Source organism: Populus trichocarpa, chromosome 4 (genome assembly GCF_000002775.5).
Source record: "Populus trichocarpa isolate Nisqually-1 chromosome 4, P.trichocarpa_v4.1, whole genome shotgun sequence".
Taxonomy (NCBI): Eukaryota; Viridiplantae; Streptophyta; class Magnoliopsida; order Malpighiales; family Salicaceae; genus Populus; species Populus trichocarpa.
In genome coordinates, this window is record NC_037288.2 from 805,056 (window position 1) to 826,536 (window position 21,481).

Sequence of the window (21,481 nt, forward strand, 5' to 3'; positions counted from 1 at the left end):
GATATCTAATCCAAGTTAGGTATGTGCTGACCGTCCTTGTTTTCTTGGTAACTGCATGCTGCATTGGAACGGCAGAGAAATGGAGGCCAATCTGGCATTGCGTATTTTAGATCTTTCCCCTTCTACAGTTTGTTTTTAACTAGAAGTAATATCCTAAACACAGCATATTTTTCTCAGGTAGAGATTCTTTTGGTGTTTGGGAGGTCTCCGTGGCTTAAGATCCTTCTAAACATAAGACAGATGAATGTTTACCGTACAGAGCCATTTTTGAATGCTGAGATCCAAATCTTGTTGTTGAGACATTGTTAGTTCAAGGGTTTGTTATGGAGGATTTAATGTCAAGAGCTTCGCATGGCTAATAGTTTCATTTGCTCTAGGAACAGTCCTTTTTATTGAGGGATTACGTGATCTACAAAGCTTCTGTCCTGATATAGCACACAAGGGTAAAAAGAAAGCAGAGAAGAGAAGGCAGGAGAAACTGATAATAACCAAACAAGTCTCGAAAAACCACCACAAACATTTTATTTCAGTTGGAAGCCACAGGCAACAGCAGCCGTCGACACATACTGGGATAGCTACTGGCTGCTGTCATGGATATATACAAACACTGGGCATCATTATGCATACGCAGATGGCGAAGCTTAGATAGTAAAGGATCCAGTATCCTCTATTTATGCAATCACTCTTCCTTGTGGAGTTCTTTGAGGAAGTCCTCATTGTCAACCAGAACCTACAAATACAGTGTAAAGAAAAAATAATAATAATGCAGATGCCACAACTAAAATCCGTGTATCCGAGGCAAATTCAGAACACCAGAAACTAGATTTAACATTCCAATTAGGGAAGCCTGGCACGGCGCATCTACACTCAATCTTGTACCAATTTCAAGAGTTTCTACCTCGTACAAACAAAGCTTTATCAACATATACAACTGCAAGATCTCACATGCCATTTGTAACTATCAGGCCAACGATATCTATTTTCCCACATACAGGGACAACTGATTCATCTTATAAGACCCGTACAAGTCTAGCTATTAACTCAATATGCAAACAAATTCAACTAGGTTTTCCCACTTCCAGTCACACCTGATTCTTCTTATACAACTCACAACTAATAAGGAAAACAAACTAATGGGCTACGAGCCCATTTGTTAATAAGGGGCAACTGCAGGTGCATCTGTAAAAATCAACTAAAAGATGCTTTTAATGAGGAGCATCCACAAACAGGCCCGTAACACATGGTTTGAAAAAAGCTAAACAACAATAATAAAACAACAAGAAAAACTCCAAGAACATTGTCAGCCATTTGATCAGTGATCTGAATTTGGGACCCAATGGTGGGTTCTAATGGTTCCCGTGCATTCTTAAAGTTTCTTCTGCTTGATTTTTCGTTTAGTACTCACATTGTTTGTGTGGTTCGGATTTTGTCCTGGATTTTCCTAATTGTATGTAAAAATTTTGGTTTTAAAAGTCTCACTTGACACATTTTTTGCTACTATTCAATTGATAAGTTGGATAAAGAAACTTGGAATCTAGAATTGATTAAAGGAAACTTACAGATTTCCAGCCATCTGGATCTAGAAAAGAGGTGATTTTTGTGTTGATTCCAGGAATTGGTCCTGGTTGACGTGTTATCTTACCACCAAGCTCTTGCGTAACAAGGTTGACAACCTCAGCACTTTTGTACACATCATCAGTACTAATTGCAACCTGTAGGGAGTACCAGAGTCATCAATGTCTAAACTAGGGAATCGTTTAGGGGTTCGAGTATAGCTTGGAAAAATGAATTTAACAAACCTGTGCATATGCATTTCCCTTGGTGTATTCAGTCACACCATAGTTGTAAGTCAATTCCAGAACAGTTGTCTCATATTCATCAGCATACCCCATCATGGCCAATGTGTACTGTAAATTGAATCAACAAGGTGAGGGAGCTCCAAATGCCTAATCCTTATCTCAAAGCATAAAGAGTACACCTACTATTTATGTATTAACTGAGAGACAGCATTATACCTTGTACTCAGGTCTATCAATCTTCCTCAATAGCTTCATCCCCAAGGCCTGCACGGAAGGAAAACCATGAAGCTTGAATCAAACGTGTCATTTAGTATGGTTGCTAAGTTCCCCAATGCCTGCAACATTGTAGCGTCAAAAATACATAGAACATAGACTTCACTGTGTTACTAAACAGATGGGAAGATCATAAATCTCTAATTACCCCCAGCATATCAACCCAAAAAAGGTATTTGGCTCAAGAGCAATACATTCATAGTCTTCATTTTTTCTGGTACCAAAACAAATTTGTAATGTGTAATTACTTTCTTTATTAACATCCTGAAGATGAGCTTGCACATAGTAATCTATTACACAGGCCAATCAATCACTAACCCAAATATAATGGATTCTTTACTTAGAAGCCGAAACATTCTTTCATTCTTTTTGCTCATAAATAATTGTTCTGCCCCATGCCACAAACATCCCAGAAAAAACAAAAATCAAGTAAAATGACCAGTTATACCTTTTCATAGAACTTGATAGAGCGATCAAGATCTCCAACACGGAGCATTAATTGGCAGAGGGGCTCAGGAGTTGGACCTCTCTGGATGAGCTCAAAAGCATAGCCATCAGGATCCTTCACGAATGCAATTACAGATGCTCCACCTTTGACCGGACCAGGTTCCCTAGTAACGTTACCACCAAGGGCACGGAGCTTTTCTACTAGCTTATAAACCTAAAAGACAATGAAACACAAGATTTATTCCAAGCACCAAGGAAAAATCTAATCCTAATAACATAATATCACACTTACATCCTCAGTTGCAATTGCAAAATGACCAAAACCTTCTCCAATATCATATGAAGTCACCCCATAATCTGTAAATCAACAACAAGCTAAATAAACTCCTAGAATCACGGAGGTGAAAGAATCAAAAGACTATATATGATTTTTAATGCCAGTCCTACTGATTCCTAACCCATTTGCTACTAAAGCAAGGCTCGAACATCACAAATAAATTAAAAAAAAAGGGAACAAACAGAATCCATGCAACCAGTAAAAAAACCAAGGAATCCACTCCCACTCAACAATATAAAGAGATTCTGCAGCTTATCTCTTCTATTATTCATAATACCTACCATAAATCCACCATTTTCCCATCTAATTTACCATTCACCAACTAACCATCCATAAATAACTAATGAATTCAAAAAAAAAAAAAAAAGACTAAAGTAGGATCAGGTTTTGAGAGGGAAATACTGTAAGTTAATTCAACAACAAAATTAGACTCTTCAGGTCCAAACCCAAGAAATGCATTGGAGTATTTCTCTTCTGGTATATCCCTGTGCCTTAATAACTTCATTCCAAATCCTTCTGTATAAAACCTACACCATCAACAAAAAGACAAAACTTACCAAAATTTCCAAAATCACAAAAAACAAAAAACAAAAAACAAAAATCCAAATCCAAATTATTTACATCAAATGCATACTTCTTCGTTCCATATCACACCATCAAGTACTTAAATCCACTAAGACAATTGCAGAAAGTAACGAAACATAGCATAAGAAATCTAAATTTATATTATACACATTAATTCCACATAAATTTGCATATCAAGAGAAAATTAACTGCAAAACAAACAAAAAGTCGAATAAAAGTAAAAGATTTACTCACTTAATGGTGCGATCAAGATCACCAACACGATACACAGCATGAAGCAAACGACGCTTGTCTTTCTTCGGCCATTCCAGCAACTCTGCGTTTGGCGTCACTGCTTTCGCTGCCTCCTCAGCCATACCGTAATTCTCCATGACCACACAAATTAAGCAAACAATATCAAACGATAATCATTAAATTAATTAACTAATCACTCAATCGAAACCCTGATTTTTTAGATTAGAGAGAGATGTTACCAGAAAGTGGAGAGTGGAGAGTGGAGAGTAAGAGCTGAAATGATCGTCGCGTACGGTACCTTGACGGGTATTTAAAAAGAATAAGTCAATAAGGCATATTAGAGTGACGGGGCTGTTACGTTGTGAAGTTGTCGATGTTTGCCACGTGTTGAATTGTGTCGGTTCGGTGTGAGATATCGAGTCAGATGTATCTGTCGTTAGAGGAATAAGATGCATCGCTGTTAGCTTAGTGTTTGACCGGTCTGAGTAACGGACACAATGAGAGAAACGTGGCGCTCTGTTTGATTGTCAGTGAACTGGATAGTGTCACATAACGTGGAAAGATTTTTTTGTTTTTAATTTTTGGATTTTTTTATGATGGATTTTGGGGTTAATTTGAATTTAGTTTGTATAAGTAAAAAGTGAATAAAATACTATTAGTTATAAAACCATATAAAGAATTTCTAGCAATTTTTTATGCTAAGATTAAATATTTCTTTTTTGATAACGCTATAGTAAATTATTTACATATAAAAAATAAATTTATTTTATATTTTTATTTTTGTAAATCAAATGCTTTCATCTCTATTTCTATGGATCTGTACGTATATTTTATCATGAACTTTAACCAAATTGACATTATTATTATTATTTTATTATTATTTTCTTTAGAAGGCATTGCTAGACTTTTTTGAGTGATGAGTCAATTCCTAGTAAAAAGTTGTGGCTAATAGCCATGAGACCTTTTACCGATCCCTTGGTTGATAGTATTTGGAGTCATCCTAAAAATAAAGGCCATTTTCGGATTCTTTTGGAACCTGGTGAGTTATTGCTTTCAACAATTCCATTATATTATTTTTAAAATATATTTTTATTTAAAAATATATTAAAATAATATTTTTTTTATTTTTAATATTATCATATCAAAACAATAAAATACTAAAAAATATTAATTTAGAATTTTTTCAAAAAAATATCAAAAATTTGTATGAATATAATTTGACGGCAATAAAGTGATTTGCACTCAATGTGATAGCCTTCACATGATTTCATCCATCCATGTGTCTTGTGTTTATTAGCCCATCTCATGTTTAGTCTCAACTAGTTACATGCCCCGCGCGATGCCGCGGGTCAATTATTTTTTACATTTCATAAAAAGTTAAAATCTAAAAGTATTAGGTTTTTTTGCAAAGTTATACCCAAGAGTCTTAGGTTTAGTTGCAACGCCTAATCCAAGAGTAATATTTATAATAACATTAAACTTGCATGACCTAAATTTAAGTGGGTTTGACTGCAATACCAGACCCAATAGCATTGGATGTGGGTCTAGTTGCAAGGTCGTGTCATAAATGTGTGATAATTAAATAGATTAGTTAAAAAAAAACAAAGAAAAAAAACCAACAGGAAAATAAAAACTAATGAAGAAAAAGAAAAAAAAAATATGAATTAACTGGGTTAACCCTTCAAACCAGGTTAACCCGTCATACCTTGAATTCGCATCGTGAAAGTTTGATAATTAAAAAGGAAAAAAAAACAAACTAATGGGTTAACCCAGAATTAACTGGGCTAACTCGTCAAACCAGGTTAACCTGTCAAACCCGGAATCCTTATCATGAAAGTTTGATAACTAAATAGAAAAAAAATTAACATTAACAATTTAAATTAAACAAAAAAAATTAATTAAAAAGAAAAAAACCAAAAGGATGAGCCTTTTCACTGTGGACTGCACAGTGCAGTCCACAGTCAAATGCATAAAAACAACAAAAAAATAAAAAGAAAAACTAAAGGCATCAGCGGAAAACTACTTAGAAACAAATTTAATATTAATAAACTAAATTAATTAAATAAAATTAATTAAAAATAAAAAATAAAAGAAAAAAAACCTCTAAGAAGAAAAAAAAACTAAATAGAAAGAAATTTAACATTAACAAACTAAACTAAACGAAAAAAAAATTAAAAAGAAAAAAACAATTTCAGGTTAACTCGTCAAACCAGGTTAACCCGTTAAATCCGGGATCCGTGTCATGAATGTCCGGTAACTAAATAAAAAAAAGTGAACATTAACAAACTAAACTAAACGAAAAAAATTAATAAAAAAAATTAAAAAAAATCCGGGTTAACTCGTCATACCATATTAACCCGTTAAACCTAGGATCTGTGTCATGAAAATCTGATAACTAAATAAAAAAAATTTAACATTAACAAACTGAATTAATTAAAAAAAATTATGAAAATAAAAAACAAAAAAAAAATTGACGGCTCAACCCAGAATTAATTGAGTTCACCCGTGAAACTCGAGATATGTGTCATGAAAGTCTGATAATTAAATAGAAAGAAATTTAACATTAACAAACTAAACTAAATGAAAAAAATTAATGAAAAAGAAAAAAAAACAAAAAAAATATATTTCTGGGTTAACTTGTCAAATCAGGTTAGCCCGTTAAATCCGGAAAACGTGTCATGAAAGTCTGATAACTAAATAAAAAAATTTAACATTAATAAACCAAATTAAACAAAAAACTTTTGTTAGAAGAAAAAAAATAAAGAAAGAAGCCAAAAAAAATCCCGAAAGGCATAAAAAACAGCTAAAAAAATAAGACAACTTAAAAAAAAAAAACAAAAACGGATCAGTGTTTTACTGTGCAGTCCACAGTAAAACACTGATCCGTTTTCGTATATGTTACAATTAATTAAAAAGAAAAGAAAAAAAATTGGGTTAACTCGTCAAACCCGGGATCCGTGTTATGAAAATTTGATAACTAAAATTGACGGGTCAACCCAGAATTAACTGGGTTCACCCGTGAAACCAGGTTAACCCGTGAAACTCGAGATATGTGTCATGAAAGTCTGATAACTAAATAGAAAGAAATTTAACATTAACAAACTAAACTAAATGAAAAAAATTAATGAAAAAGAAAAAAAGCAAAAAAAATATATTTCTGGGTTAACTTGTCAAATCAGGTTAGGCCGTTAAATCCGGAAAACGTGTCATGAAAGTCTGATAACTAAATAAAAAAAATTTAACATTAACAAACCAAATTAAACAAAAAACTTTTGTTAGAAGAAAAAAAATAAAGAAAGAAGCCAAAAAAAATCCCGAAAGGCATAAAAAACAACTAAAAAAATAAGACAACTTAAAAAAAAAAAACAAAAAACGGATCAGTGTTTTACTGTGGACTGCACTGTGCAGTCCACAGTAAAACACTGATCCGTTTTCGTATATGTTACAATTAATTAAAAAGAAAAGAAAAAACATTTGGGTTAACTCGTCAAATCAGGTTAACCCGTCAAACCCGGGATCCGTGTTATGAAAATTTGATAACTAAAATTGACGGGTCAACCCAGAATTAACCAGGTTAACCCGTGAAACCAGGTTAACCCGTGAAACTCGAGATATGTGTCATGAAAGTCTGATAACTAAATAGAAAGAAATTTAACATTAACAAACTAAACTAAATGAAAAAAATTAATGAAAAAGAAAAAAAGCAAAAAAAATATATTTCTGGGTTAACTTGTCAAATCAGGTTAGGCCGTTAAATCCGGAAAACGTGTCATGAAAGTCTGATAACTAAATAAAAAAAATTTAACATTAATAAACCAAATTAAACAAAAAACTTTTGTTAGAAGAAAAAAAATAAAGAAAGAAGCCAAAAAAAATCCCGAAAGGCATAAAAAACAACTAAAAAAATAAGACAACTTAAAAAAAAAAAAACAAAAAACGGATCAGTGTTTTACTGTGGACTGCACTGTGCAGTCCACAGTAAAACACTGATCCGTTTTCGTATATGTTACAATTAATTAAAAAGAAAAGAAAAAACATTTGGGTTAACTCGTCAAATCAGGTTAACCCGTCAAACCCGGGATCCGTGTTATGAAAATTTGATAACTAAAATTGACGGGTCAACCCAGAATTAACTGGGTTCACCCGTGAAACCAGGTTAACCCGTGAAACTCGAGATATGTGTCATGAAAGTCTGATAACTAAATAGAAAGAAATTTAACATTAACAAACTAAACTAAATGAAAAAAATTAATGAAAAAGAAAAAAAGCAAAAAAAATATATTTCTGGGTTAACTTGTCAAATCAGGTTAGGCCGTTAAATTCGGAAAACGTGTCATGAAAGTCTGATAACTAAATAAAAAAAATTTAACATTAACAAACCAAATTAAACAAAAAACTTTTGTTAGAAGAAAAAAAAAATAAAGAAAGAAGCCAAAAAAAATCCCGAAAGACATAAAAAACAGCTAAAAAAATAAGACAACTTAAAAAACAAAAAACAAAAAACGGATCAGTGTTTTACTGTGGACTGCACTGTGCAGTCCACAGTAAAACACTGATCTGTTTTCGTATATGTTACAATTAATTAAAAAGAAAAGAAAAAAAATTTGGGTTAACTCGTCAAATCAGGTTAACCCGTCAAACCCGGAATCCGTGTTATGAAAATTTGAGAACTAAATAAAAAAATTAACATTAACAAACTAAATTAAACAAAAAAATTTCATTAAAAGAAAAATACACAAAGAAAAAAGCAAAAAAAAAAAAAAACCATAAAGGCAATAGAAAACCAAAAAAAAATAAAAAATAAAAACAGAAAAAATGGGAAAAAATAAAAGAAAACAAAAAAAAAGAAAAAGAAGAAGACAAAAAAAAATAGGGAAAAAAAAACGAAAAAAAAAAAAAAAAACAGCTCATCTTTTACCGTGGACTGCACTGTGCAGTCCACAGTAAAAGACTGAGCCCTTTTAGTTTTTTCTTAATTCTCAAATACATGCTTATCCATGAAAAACATTAAGGAGGAATTGATTGAATATTCTAAAATGGTCCCCATTGTTTAAAGAATCAAGATACTGAAGAGCTTTGTATTTTAAAATGTTTTTTATTTAAAAATATATAAAAATAATTTTTTTATATTAACACATAAAATGATTAAAAAATACTAAAAATATAATTTAAAATAAAAAATATTATTTTATAAAAAATAGGTTAAACTGCATCTACAAACACACACAAAGTAGTAGCAAGATTTTTATGATGTTAGAACTGGGGAAAGAAATAATTTATTAGGATTTATTTTAACCTTTCTTTCCTTTCTAAAGATGCTCTCCATCACAGTTTTAAAAGCTATATTAAAGGCAAGTTTAATGGTGCATCACAGTTTTAAAAGCTATATTAAAGGCAAGTTTAATGGTGCGATATATATATATATATATATATATATATATATATATATATATATATATATATATATATATATCGCACCATTAAACTTGCCTTTAATATAGCTTTTAAAACTGTGATGGAGAGCATCTTTAGAAAGGAATAAAGGAAATTTTAATAGAAAATAGCTTAACTTAAGGGTGTTTTATGAAGTAAATATTGATTAATAAAATCGTAAAAATGATGAGTTTTAAAAGGTTTAGATAGGATCTAATTAATAGATTTTGAGTTTTATTTTGAGTAGCAGTGATGATACTCTCGGCTGGAGTCTTGCACACCCAATTTCTTGGCATACCATCTCCCCTTTGTCTGTGCTTGAATTCTTCAAGGTCGAATTAATCAGGTTCCTATCTTGATGATGAGTGTTAAAAATAATCCCATCAAGCATGTTCTATTACGTATAAATATGCAAGCTCAATTATTTCTAAAGGTTATTACCTTGCAATACCAAGGATTTCCACCACCTTAAAGTGTTGAATGTGAGAGCACTTTTTAGGCTTGATCTGTTCTATTCTTGTTATGAAAGATCCATCAACATCTAACTGAAACAAGAAATTAAAAACGCAGAGATACCTGCAAGATAAATCTCTGCTAAAAAGGAGCCGCCTCAATCAACGAGGTGATGCTGAGAAGTGTGGTTTCTACATTGCTTCAACGAGCCATCAACTTCAGTTGCTTGAGATTGGTCACCACGGGAACTTCAAGGACCTAATTCATCGTGTTCTCTTTGCGGAAAGAAATTAAAGTTTGTCTCTATATGATACAGATATCTTGAAAGTCTGCAAAAATTATGAACAATATAATCGCAATAATCTCCTCCTATCGACAGTTCAGCAAGTTGAGGAGCATGCTTCGAAGGCATTCTGATAATCAGTCCACGTTAGTTGAACGATACAAGATTCATGGCTGAAGTCTCAACTCTCTTGAGTGAGCAGCAAATTCAAACCTTTTTTTTATTCAAATTATGGATTAGCATGGTAATCTAATGTCACTTTTAAAGGAATAATGGAAAATTCTACCATTGTCCTGTCCGTCTATAATCGTGAACCCAAGCCTCCAATCCTTACACCTAGAAACTCCCAACAGGAGGAATGAAAAGAATTTTGAAAGAGAAAATCAAGATCGTGTCTTCAGCACATTCCCTTAATTTATCTTGAACCTCCAGATTCATCTAGATCATACATACGTACGGTGATGAAAGCCGAATCATCTCTTCATTGCAGATTCGGCCAGTATCTGAATAGCTGAATCCATCGGATAGCAACCAAGAACACAAGTGACAATTACCAACTCCAGTAGAGGGGGAAACAGAATAAATTTTCATGGAGTTCTTGTCTTTTGTATTTGACGTGGAAACTTCAGTTGACTGCAACGAACTCCTTTGGGGCCATCACATATTCCTCGAAACAGATTTATTCTTGGTTAACAATCCCAAGTAGATTGATTATGTACCAAGGAAAGGAAGATACAAATGGCCAGGAAGACAAATTTAGATTCTACTTTATGCAAACAAATGTTGGAAAACAGATATCCTTTAAAAGCCTTTTCATAATATCTCGAAGGAACATCTTCATCTATAAATACTGGAAGCTAGAGACGTTGGATGTCAACCTGACTTACAATGCCTTCCTAACAAGAACTTATAAAGAAGACAGCTTCATTCCCAAGGCCAGGAGAAAAACCAAGACGGAACTAGACTAGCTTAATATTCATATAGTTTTCTATTATATTTCGCATGAGATATATTGGCGAGCTTATGGAATTTGAATAGAGTACAATAAGAAAAATGATTCATTCGTAAACTAGCAATCTTAACTGGTGTTCAAATGTTTTAGATAAGGGCTAATTATACTAAGAAAAAAATAAAAATCACTGTAAAACAATATTCTACATAAATTAAGCCTTTTTGAGTTTGTTTTTAATAATAAAAGATAAATATTATACTTGCATGCTAAGAAATTGTCCAGTATATTAATGCTTGTTATTTAAGGTAAAAAATTAAGACAGTGATTCGAGACTCAGCAAGGCATCACAATCAAATCCTCACTTTTGAAATACACTACCACTCAAGGAGAGAAATCATATTAAGGGAAGTCTCAAATTCCTCTCTCTCGTTTTCTCTCTTCTCTAAGCCTTTTTCCCTACTGCTATTATTGATTATGCATTGTTGTATTGGATATGTTAGTGAGGAGTGAGAGAAAGGCCATACGAGTTTGGTGGTGGTTTTGTGATGATTGCGTGAGCAAGGGCAGCTAGTGTGTGGTGGTTGGTTCTTGACGGATCAGCATGAGTGATGGTGCTTCTGTGATGATTGCGTGAGGAGTGATGGTGGTATTGTTGATAATGCATTATTGTATTGGATATGTTAATGAGATGTGAGAGAAAGGCCATACGGGTTTGGTGGTGGTTCTGTGATGATTGCATGAGCAAGGGCAACTAGTGTGTGGTGGTTGTTCGATGGTTGGTTCGTGACGGATCGGCAAGAGTGATGGTGGCGCTGTGGATGGCTAGTAGAGAAGGTTTAGTTTGGTCCAGTTAGGTGTTGTGCTAGTGGTTATGGAGGCTCTCGATCGGAGTGGTTCGTGGTGGCAATTGGTGGTGTGCAGTGTGTGGGAGAGAGTTCTATATATATATATATATAAAGGTTTTTGGTGGTCTGGTCTCTCTCTCTGTCTCTAGTGTATACCATTGAGGGCCTTGTGAGATTGAAAAATATTGAAAGACTTTATAATTAAAAATTAATTTATTTTCCTTTCTTTAACCATGTAGGATCTCTTCTAATATCTTCATTAAAACTATATTTTTTCAATTTGAAGCATAATCCCTCTTTTATTTTATTTTTTAATCTTTGAAATATATATATTATTTGATTCCTATTATCTTATTTGATATTCCAAGACTTCGGTGTTTATTTTGGTCCTCTTTTCTTGCTTGTCTGCCATATCACTTCTTTTTGTTTTTATTTTATAAAAAAAAAACCGCCACACCAAATAAGATAAGTAAAAATGCCAGAAATCATGAAATGAGGGCAAAATTCATAAAACCACATAATTTGGGCAAAACAGGCTTAAAAAAAATCAAGACATAAAACCAAACTATATGTTAACAAGGCATACTTAATAAGCCACAGAAAGAAAACATCTACTGGATTCAAGGGAGCAAGTGCGGGATGTCGAAGCTTTTACTTTCTTCCTAACCATTTTGATGGGTGAGAGTACTAATCTCCTCTTCATCTGTAAGCTCTATTGGGCTTTCTGCTATCCAGGATGCCTCCTAGGGTGGCCAAAGCATCTTGGTACTTCGAAATCTTGAGGAAACCCCTTATCATGGTTACTTCATTGTCTGAGAACTTTGCTTTCTCCATGACCATATCTATGAGCTTAATCAGGGTTCCCACCATAGCTAAAGAAAAAAGCCCCTCGGCCAGCATATAGAAAGATGAGAATTCAGGTACATATCCTCTCTCTAGCATTTCCATAACGAAATCAACAGCTTCTCCAATTGGTCCTCCACCCTGGCACAGCCCACGGAAAACAATCTTATATGTGACAGCATCTGGAGCCTCAGCCTTCTCTATCATTTCTCTGAAAAGTCTCACGGCTTCTTTCGATCTCTTCCGTCTAAATAGTGCTTGAATTACAGGGTTATAGGCATGTGGGGTCAGATTTATGCCTTTCATTTGAATGGTTCTGAGGAGCTTAGTTGCAGCCTCAACTCTACCTGCCTTGCACAGTCCTGCAATCAGGGTCCCGTATGTGACAATATCTGGTTCACACCCATCGGAAGCCATAGTTTGAACAATATCTGCTGCTTTTTTTATGTCCCCTGCCTTGCAGAAGTACGTAAGCAGAGAATTGTAGGTGAATTTGTCAGGCCTCAACCCTTCCATTATCATCTGGTCCATCAATTGAGAAGCCTCCTCAACCCTCTCGCTCTTACAAAGACCATCAATAAGGGTATTGTAGGTCACTGAATTTCTGGAAACCCCTTGGAGTTCCATCTGGTCAAAGATCTCCTCTGCTTCTGCAATCCTCTTGTTTTTGCAAAACCCATCAATCAAAGTATTATACGTTATAACATTTCTTGCACAGCCACTCACTTCCATTTCCTTAAGCAGATTCAGAGCTTCCTGAAGCTTCCCTCTAAAACAAAGGCTGTCAATCAACATATTGTAGGTAAACTCATCAGGATGGCACCCTTTAGTCTTCATCTCCTTGTACAATTCCATTGCAACGGTATGGTTTCGACTCAAGCACAAACCTTGAATAAGAGAATTATATGTACAAACATCTGGTAAAATCCCCTTACCAGTCAAGACAAGAGCAAGTTTTGTAGCCTCTTCAACTTGGTTCTCCTTACACAAGGTACTAATAATCGTGTTATAAGTAACCGTATTCGGCGAACAATCCCTCTCAATCATCTGGTTGAGAACTTTCACGGCCTCATCAACCTCACCCAACTTACACAAACCTGAAATCAAAGAATTATACGTGTATATATCCGGATCAAACCCTTCCCTGAGCATCATATCCATAACCTCTAAAGCATGCTTAACATGACCTGTCTTACTCAACCCATTAACCAACATATTAAAGGTATACTTATCCGGAAAAAATCCCTCCCTCAACGACATCTCTTCTATGAACCTCAACGCCTCCTCAATCCTTCCCTCTTTGCAAAACCCATTAACCAAAACATTAACAGTCACATTAGTCACAACACATCCAGCTTCCACCATTTGCTCTTTCACTCTCATCGCACCATCTAAGTTCCCTTCCTCAATAAACCCTTGCATTATAGTAGTAAACGTTTTCTCGTCCGGCAACAAACCAAAATCTTCCATCTCCTCCATCAACAAAATGGCTGGCCTAATTTGATGAGCTCTACACAAAGCTTTAATTAAAATATTAAAAGTCGAAACATCAGGCCTAATTCCTCTACTAACCATATTAGAATGCGCAATTTCCACTAACTTCAACTTATTTCCATCAACAAGAACATTCAACAAGAAATTATAAAAATGGGTATTCGCCACTACCCCAAATTCAACTTCCATCGCATCAACAAACTGAAGAATCTCATTATATAATCCAAAACTGGCATAACTTTCAATAAAAACAAGTAAAGAGTCATTATCAATGACAGACAAAGAAATCTTCATTTCTTTCAAGATGTCTTTCATTGCATCAAATTCACCTGCTTTACCAAGTTTATGAAGAACTTCCTTGAAGATGGATGAACTGGGCTTGAAATTTGGCTGCTTTGAGGCCCAGTAAAACAGGTGAATCACGGCGGAGGAGTCTTCTTCGCGGCGAAGGGAGTGGAGGAGTTGGGTTGGAGTGAAATTGGGAGATAGACGGGTTGCTGAGTTGGTGGTCGTGGTGAGCGGCTCATGGTTAGTGGTAGCAAAAGAAAGAGTGGAATTGGAGGTGGGTTTGTGAGAGGCGAGGTGGTGGTGGAAGGGAAACCAAGTGTGGTACTTGAGAGTGGAAGTGAAAGCCATGGTGGGTTCAGTTCTTCGGCTGAGTTGGAATTTTTAAGACACATCCAATGAGATAGATAGAGATGTTGGCTGGGTTTGGGGCTTTTCAGGCTAAGCAAGTAATTTTGTTTTTGAAGGCATCATTTTCAGGGTTATTATCTAGCCCTGAAAAAAAAAATCATTTACAGAAAAGTAAAAAAATTCATTTTTTTAATCAAAATAAAATTGTCTTGAAATGTTTTATTTAAAAAATAAATAAATTAACTCATGTAAATGATTTGTATAAACCTAATCAGTTCTGATGTATGAAAAATAGTTCTGATATAAAAGATCCTTATAGAAATAAATAAGAAAGAAAGGAAAGGCTTTGAGCAGCTCAAAATCATGGCAAAACGCTCTTGTAGTAGAATGAATTTGTTTATATTGCTTAAGAACTTGGATTGATCATCAGTCTTTATGCTTCATCATTTGCCAAAAAAGATATAATATCTAGGTTTTGTTCATTTAGGAGTGATCCGTTGAAATTATATTTTGCTTTATCATAGATTAAAAATATTTAATTAATTAATATATACTACAGTTTTGCATAGAAAAAATTGCAATTTATAGCTTTTTTTTTAAATTTATTTTTTCAAACTACTCCGCAAAAATTATCAACGCGACAAACACATTACACTTACTAGAGGGAGCATGGCTAAAACTATCAATGCTTTAAAGACCATGTTATTAAATCTTGCAGGTCCAAAAATATTGGAGGAGTGAAAGGGATACACATCTCATGCACTAATTGTTTAAAGAAACCGTGTGAATGCAGAGTCTATTTAGGCTTCCAATGGTTACAACTTACACCTTGAAACCCCAATTTTGGGGGAGTGAAAAGAATTATGAAAGAGAATTGAAAATGGAGGAGAGATCATGCCAAAGAGAACGTTTCCAGGACACCCCAGGGATCTCTTCTCCAACTCTAGATTTATCTGAATCATGCATATGTACAGCAACAAAAGCTGAATCATAATCTCTCTGTTTCAGGTTGGATGACCATCTAAAGAGCTGAATCTGTTGCATAGCAGCCAAGAACACGAAGAAAGCTAGCAAATTCCTGGATGAAGATAAACAAGATTCAAAATAAATTCAGTTTCAGTTTACAAGTTCTGGCATATGGTTTTTAGGATATGCGAAACACCAAAATAGGCAGCACATCAGAGAGTAGATTCAAAAAGCAGAATAATATGAAGTAGAAGCCAGGAGAAGAAACATATAATCAGGGTTTCGCTTCTTCAATAAGGATGAGTTTTCTCGGATGTGTCAGGAAATTTTAGACTCACTGACCTGCAAATGTGCCATAGCGTGCTGAGCCCGAGGTTCTGCCATGGAAGCTTCAAAGTCAATGTAGAAAAGGTAATCAAAGTACCTGTTGCCAGAAATACACCATTACTGTTACACATCCTCCAAAAATCAAGAAATGATATCTTCATCTGAAACTACAGAGGATAGCATGGACCATTTAGTTGCAGAGAAGTTGAGGACCAAATGAGACTCCACTCGTCAAGAAGTAGGTTCAGTTAAGTGTAAGTCTTTTGCATGCAAAACTTTGGATGCAAAGGTAAATGGAGACGAACAGTGTCTTTTAAGCACCAATTTGAGCAAGGGAATGTCTCAAGTCTCAATGATAAAAAGATTAAAAAAAAAAAGGGTTAACACTTACCTGGCACTTCCCTTGTTAGAATCATCAACAACCCTTAATGGACGCTTTCTTTGTGGGCGACTCTCTATCTGGAAGGTGGTCAAAGAGAGAGAGAACAATTGGTTTTTGGATACAACTAAAAAAAATGATCTCAACTAAAAAAATTACCTTTGTCAAGTTAATGTCCCTCGAAGCAAACACCGCTAGTGCTTTGAACAGCATGCCAGGACCTTCTTCCAGAGTGAAAACAATGCTTGTCTAAGATGGGGAAACGTCATGACTCGGTAACAAATGTTTATAGCAAAATTTCTGTTGATATGTCAACGGAAAGTACACAGCACTGGGAGACAGATAGTAGTACCTTATGGGGCCTGTCAGTTCCAGGAATTATAGGTTCTCTTGCAAGTATCAAAAAGCGGGTAATATTATCATCATCATCCTGACATGTGTAAGTGAAGAAAATTAGGCTACATTTCGATTTTGCAAAACTGAAAATCAAAACAACAAAAGTATGGGCATTCAAGACAATCTTGTACATGCTAACATATTTATAGGCACAATTAATCGGAACTCCTCTGAGACTAGATCCCAAACACATCAGTCATATTTGCACAGCATATTTGGTGGCTTTAGAAGCTTAAACCAGAGTGCATGTATTGAATCTCAAAGCATGTTTTCCAACATTGTAAAATTAATCATTAGGATTTTCTGAGAATGTCAATGAGTGAGCATCTTTAGAGGTTGTGGCTTAACAAACATGTTGACTAGCACATATTTCCAATTGGCATTCTCCACAAGAGAGATCTTTTCAGCTAATTCCACATCCAGCAGCAACCCCATTAACATGTACAAGAGCACATATGTGACAAGATTAGAATCTAATCAGATGTTGCCTCAGATAGCTTGAACATGTAGGTCCTAGCAAATTTAGCTGGTAAAGCCATTTGGCATGATACCAAGCAACCTGGGATAGAATCCCACACTCATACTAGGGGGGGGGGGGGGGGGGGGGCGGGGGGGGGCTAGCCAAAATGCCAATGGACCAATTGGTACAAAAGAGCAACAATAACATCTTTTACTTTGCTTAGCAGATTATCGCATCTGTGGAGACAAGATTACATATGTTTGGCTGTTATTGTCAATCAATGACCAAGCAGGTCAGGTTAATAAATCAGCACTCAGTAGATGCATGTGATAACAATTTAAGTTTTCAGTACGAGGAATGTATTTAATTTGAAAATTCATGTGATAAACAGTCATGGGAAACTTAAAGGAGAAGTCTTGCCTGGATTTTTTCCAATAGAATGTTAAGGCCATAGATTTCTGCTGCACGATCACTAGCGATCACACCAGAATCTCTTTCACCACTTGCCGCAACCATCTGTCCCCGAACATTTTTACATTTAGTACATAGACAGTCTATAGCATGATTCAAGCTTGGTCAAAACAAGATTGAAAAGATCTGAAAATTACCAGAGCAGCACCTGCAGTATCATCAGTACTAACTCTGACAACACCTAATTTGGTCAATATCATGTCACATTGATCAAGTGCCTACAAGTTAGAATATTTTTTAATAGAGCATCATATAAATTTTTGAATTTAGCCAAAAAGTCCAAGCATGACCAGTCGGCCTCATATGAAGTTTAGAGATAACATGCTTGAAATGTCGGAAGCAAAAGTTCAGAAAGTAATTAGATCACGCTGTCAGGACCCTACTTTGGCTGGATTAGCACTAGTTAATAGGTGTTGTACAAGTTTAGATACAATCACCTTAATGGAATCAGTTTCAAAGTTTTCACTAATAAATGAAATTTTACAAGCACTTTGACCACATATTGATGGATCTCATGGTGTACATCAGTAAATGTTTTCTAACACAAACCAAAGTTACCAAAAAACACTCATTGGAGGGCATCTCCCAATCTAAATCAAACTACCAATAAATTCCAGCATACAAATTTTGGCTTTTGAAATCATTTAGTATCACTTAGTTTATCAATAAAAGAAAAACAGTGATCCCAACAATTATTAGTTAAACTAGTAAAGGGAAAAAATGGTAATGACATAACATTTGCAGAAAAATCAAAATTTTATTTGTAATCCGATGCACTCCTCAAGGCAAATCATGTTATTGCATTCCATAGAGCAAACATTCTGAAGAAGATTACCACGATTTACTGTCTCATACAAGCAGCACACCATTTTCAGAAAATTAATCAGGAAACTGGGTGTTTAGCTCCCTCGTCTAACTTTCATATGGGATCTATTTGTAAAAACAATATGCTGACCCCATTAAAATGTAAGAGAGGGGAGTAGTATTCAGAGTTCGCATGGTCTTGTGTTAGATAATTTTTTCCATTCCAGTATTCATTCCATACCACAATCTTCAGTGTTTTGTGACTTTGAAACAACAACAAAAAAAAAATAACAGATTAAAATGCAAGAAATAAAACAACTAACCTGGGGGTGGCTCAAAACACGTTTCAATTCCTCCTTCTGTACACCAGGCAATCCCAAAAGGCAATGGTTAACTACCATCTGCACCTCCCCTACTATATGCAGCCTATGGCGAAGGAGTAAATCATAATTGCGGTGGATGCTGCCACCCACTGAACTCTCAATGGGGAGGACTGCTTTATCCACTAGCCAGAGTTCAACTGCCTGTTCAATTAAGTAGAGAAGAATATCAGTGACAAGCTGACAATCATTTGTAGATTAGTTCAGCAAGAAAAGTGATACATAGGAATTATTTGAACCTTGAAAGCAGCTTCAAACTCTTCACATGGGACAGTTTCACACTTTGGATATGCTTTGAGCGCAGCAGCCTCACCGTAGGCACCTGGCATCCCCTAAAATGGGCACCAAAGCCAGCTTAAGAATAGCATAAAAGACATGGATATTTGAGTGAAGAATATTTAAGTTCTTACCTGATATGCAACCCGTACTTTTGCACTATTTCGAGGAGAAGAAAAAATATCTGTAGCAGATAACGGTTCTGCAACACATAGCAAAAATGCAAAACAGATCAATCAACAATTGTTAGAGTTTAGGAAATCACCACCAGCTTAATAAATTTTCTTTGACATTATTGTACTGGCACAGTGGATTATTATTGCTTGGTCGACCTTAATAGGCAACATGGTAATTATCCGCCATGTGGTTGAAGCTTACAAATCAGAACAAGATCTATCACAAACCTCCAGAAGATCTAACATACCCAGAGTACTGGACAAACTGATACAAATATGGAAACCACTGATTTCACATTAATGATCGAAAAGAAATAATATTAGGCTACTATAAAGATCGATCATCAGACCAATTATGCATGCAGAACATGACAATTAACCCAAGAAATGCTCGAATGCATGCACTCGACGAGCATCCCTAACAAGGTTAGCCCCTTCTATAGAAGTTAAAAATTCTCAGTAAAAACTTCTTCCAATATAAACCTAGAAATGCCTGAATGCATGTACACTACAAGCATCCAACTTTATCGCATCTTATATGGCATTTCAAAATTCTGAATAAAGCTTCATATATGGAATTTCAAAATTCTCAACAAAATCTTCTTCTAATATAAGCCTAGAAATGCCTGAATGCCTGCACTCTACGCGCATCCAACGCCATCAGCATCTTATATAGCATTTCAAGATTCTAAATAAATCTTCTTACCATAAATTGGTCAAACACACAAAATCATTGTAATAGCTTCAAATCATTAGTTATCCTCCAAATATATTTAGAAACACACCATTGATTCCATCAGCTAAAAAAGATAAATTCATCCATAATCTTATCTATTGCCACAATAGCATTTGCTAAAAACTACAGAACAAAACAGAAAATCAATCTGCGTTGCCAGCCAATTGATTATGTTTTGGTTCTCAGGTTCAGACCAAATTGATTGTTAAACTACAGACACATATTAATTAGTAGTCCACCAAGCAAGGTCTTAGTTTATACTAAAGCAGGCTGTTTTGCAATCCAAGTGCACAAAAAGCTAACAAACATAAAACATCAGTTCACTATATAACAATCCAATAGGAATAAAAACGGCTTAACTACAAAGAAAAATAGTGATTGAATATGCAATAACTCACTAGGAAGAAGGTTCAAATCCTTGTGAAACCCCCTGGACTGAGTGTCCTGAACCTGATCAATTGCCTCAGAAGTCTCCACCTGAGGAATTAAAGGCTTCTCATCTTCAACAGGAGTGATAGCTCTTTGAGCCAAAACACTCAAACAACAACATTCCCATCTAGGGAGCCTCTCAAGATCCCAATTGCACCTCATATCCACACATCTCCTTAACCCCAAATCTGACACACCTACATTAGAATGAGGCCTTAAAGGGCTAACCCATATGTGAGAAGCAGCCATTAAAAAGTGAAAAGGACTGCAAATTTCACAAAGCAAATGCAAACCAAAAAAAAACAAACAAAACAAAACACCCCCTCCAACAAGGTTTTTAAGGGAACATAAGAGAAGGGTTGTTGGTGATGGGGTTGTTGGAGGTGTGTTTTGGTGGAAATCTATCTCCTACAACATTGTCAATGAAACTCAACTCTATGGACCCCACTAACCCAAGAAACAATACAAGTGAAACCCATAATTCAATGGTCTTTAAAACCAAAAAAGACGTAATCTTTTTCACTTGTTTTTGTCTTATAAATATATTATGACACAGAATTGGTCTCTTTAAGGGATAGTTAGTGAGGTAGGTGAGCCAGAAAGCTGGCTACACGGTTTCTCAGATTCTATAGAGACAAACAAATAATAAAAAAAAAAGGCACTAAACGAGACAGCTTTGAATGAGAAATTTTGAGTTGAATATGTTTACCTGGCTCTCTCTACCTTCAGTTATATTTGTGTACTGTGATGTGCATTTACAAAGACTTAACCTTCTACAGGTATTAACAAGGAAGATGAAGAGAGAGAGGTCGTTTTATCTTGTGGGGCAGGCCTTATTTTTATCCCTATAGATTCATCAATGTTTCACTTTTCTCCCTATATTTTAAATATTACCTTTGTAGTTTCAAGAGATCAATATTACCCCTAATCATTAAATAGCTTTTTTTTTATTATTATTTGGTTTTTGAGTTTTCTTACTAATTTTTTTTTTTTTTGAAATATCGGATTTGAGAGGAAAGAATGAGAGAAAACAAGAAAAACTATTAGAATAACATGAAGAAACGTGA

At 34.8% G+C, this 21,481-nt stretch overlaps 3 protein-coding genes across 6 annotated transcripts; all 3 read right to left on the reverse strand.

The window, feature by feature from the left end:
- Positions 1–495: 495 nt before the first annotated feature.
- LOC7466825 (lactoylglutathione lyase GLX1) lies at positions 496–4,145 on the reverse strand. Its single transcript, XM_002305528.4, has 9 exons — positions 3,915–4,145; positions 3,676–3,806; positions 3,259–3,383; positions 2,812–2,876; positions 2,521–2,733; positions 2,016–2,063; positions 1,800–1,907; positions 1,560–1,712; positions 496–730 (listed from the first exon to the last, which is right to left on the reverse strand). Exons 1-9 carry the CDS (start codon positions 4,128–4,130, stop codon positions 680–682), a joined length of 1,110 nt encoding a protein of 369 aa, XP_002305564.3. The 5' UTR covers positions 4,131–4,145; the 3' UTR covers positions 496–679.
- Positions 4,146–12,126: 7,981 nt separating this feature from the next.
- LOC7479044 (pentatricopeptide repeat-containing protein At3g53700, chloroplastic) lies at positions 12,127–14,707 on the reverse strand. The gene has a single exon (XM_002305529.4). The coding sequence runs from the start codon at positions 14,612–14,614 to the stop codon at positions 12,341–12,343; it is 2,274 nt and encodes a 757-aa protein (XP_002305565.1). The 5' UTR covers positions 14,615–14,707; the 3' UTR covers positions 12,127–12,340.
- Positions 14,708–15,288: 581 nt separating this feature from the next.
- On the reverse strand, positions 15,289–21,248 carry LOC7479045 (arogenate dehydratase/prephenate dehydratase 1, chloroplastic). Of its 4 annotated transcripts, none has more exons than XM_024598501.2 (12): positions 21,124–21,248; positions 20,384–20,611; positions 19,208–19,275; positions 19,037–19,129; positions 18,741–18,941; positions 17,751–17,831; positions 17,563–17,658; positions 16,639–16,716; positions 16,446–16,535; positions 16,299–16,366; positions 15,923–16,004; positions 15,289–15,692 (listed from the first exon to the last, which is right to left on the reverse strand). In XM_024598501.2, exons 2-12 carry the CDS (start codon positions 20,574–20,576, stop codon positions 15,636–15,638), a joined length of 1,107 nt encoding a protein of 368 aa, XP_024454269.1. In that variant the 5' UTR covers positions 20,577–20,611; positions 21,124–21,248; the 3' UTR covers positions 15,289–15,635. The 4 variants fall into 4 exon arrangements, with proteins under 4 accessions (XP_024454269.1, XP_024454268.1, XP_002305566.1 ...); XM_024598500.2 differs by having other exon boundaries at positions 20,384–20,637; positions 21,124–21,238; XM_002305530.4 differs by lacking the exon at positions 21,124–21,248 and having other exon boundaries at positions 20,384–21,086.
- Positions 21,249–21,481: the final 233 nt, after the last annotated feature.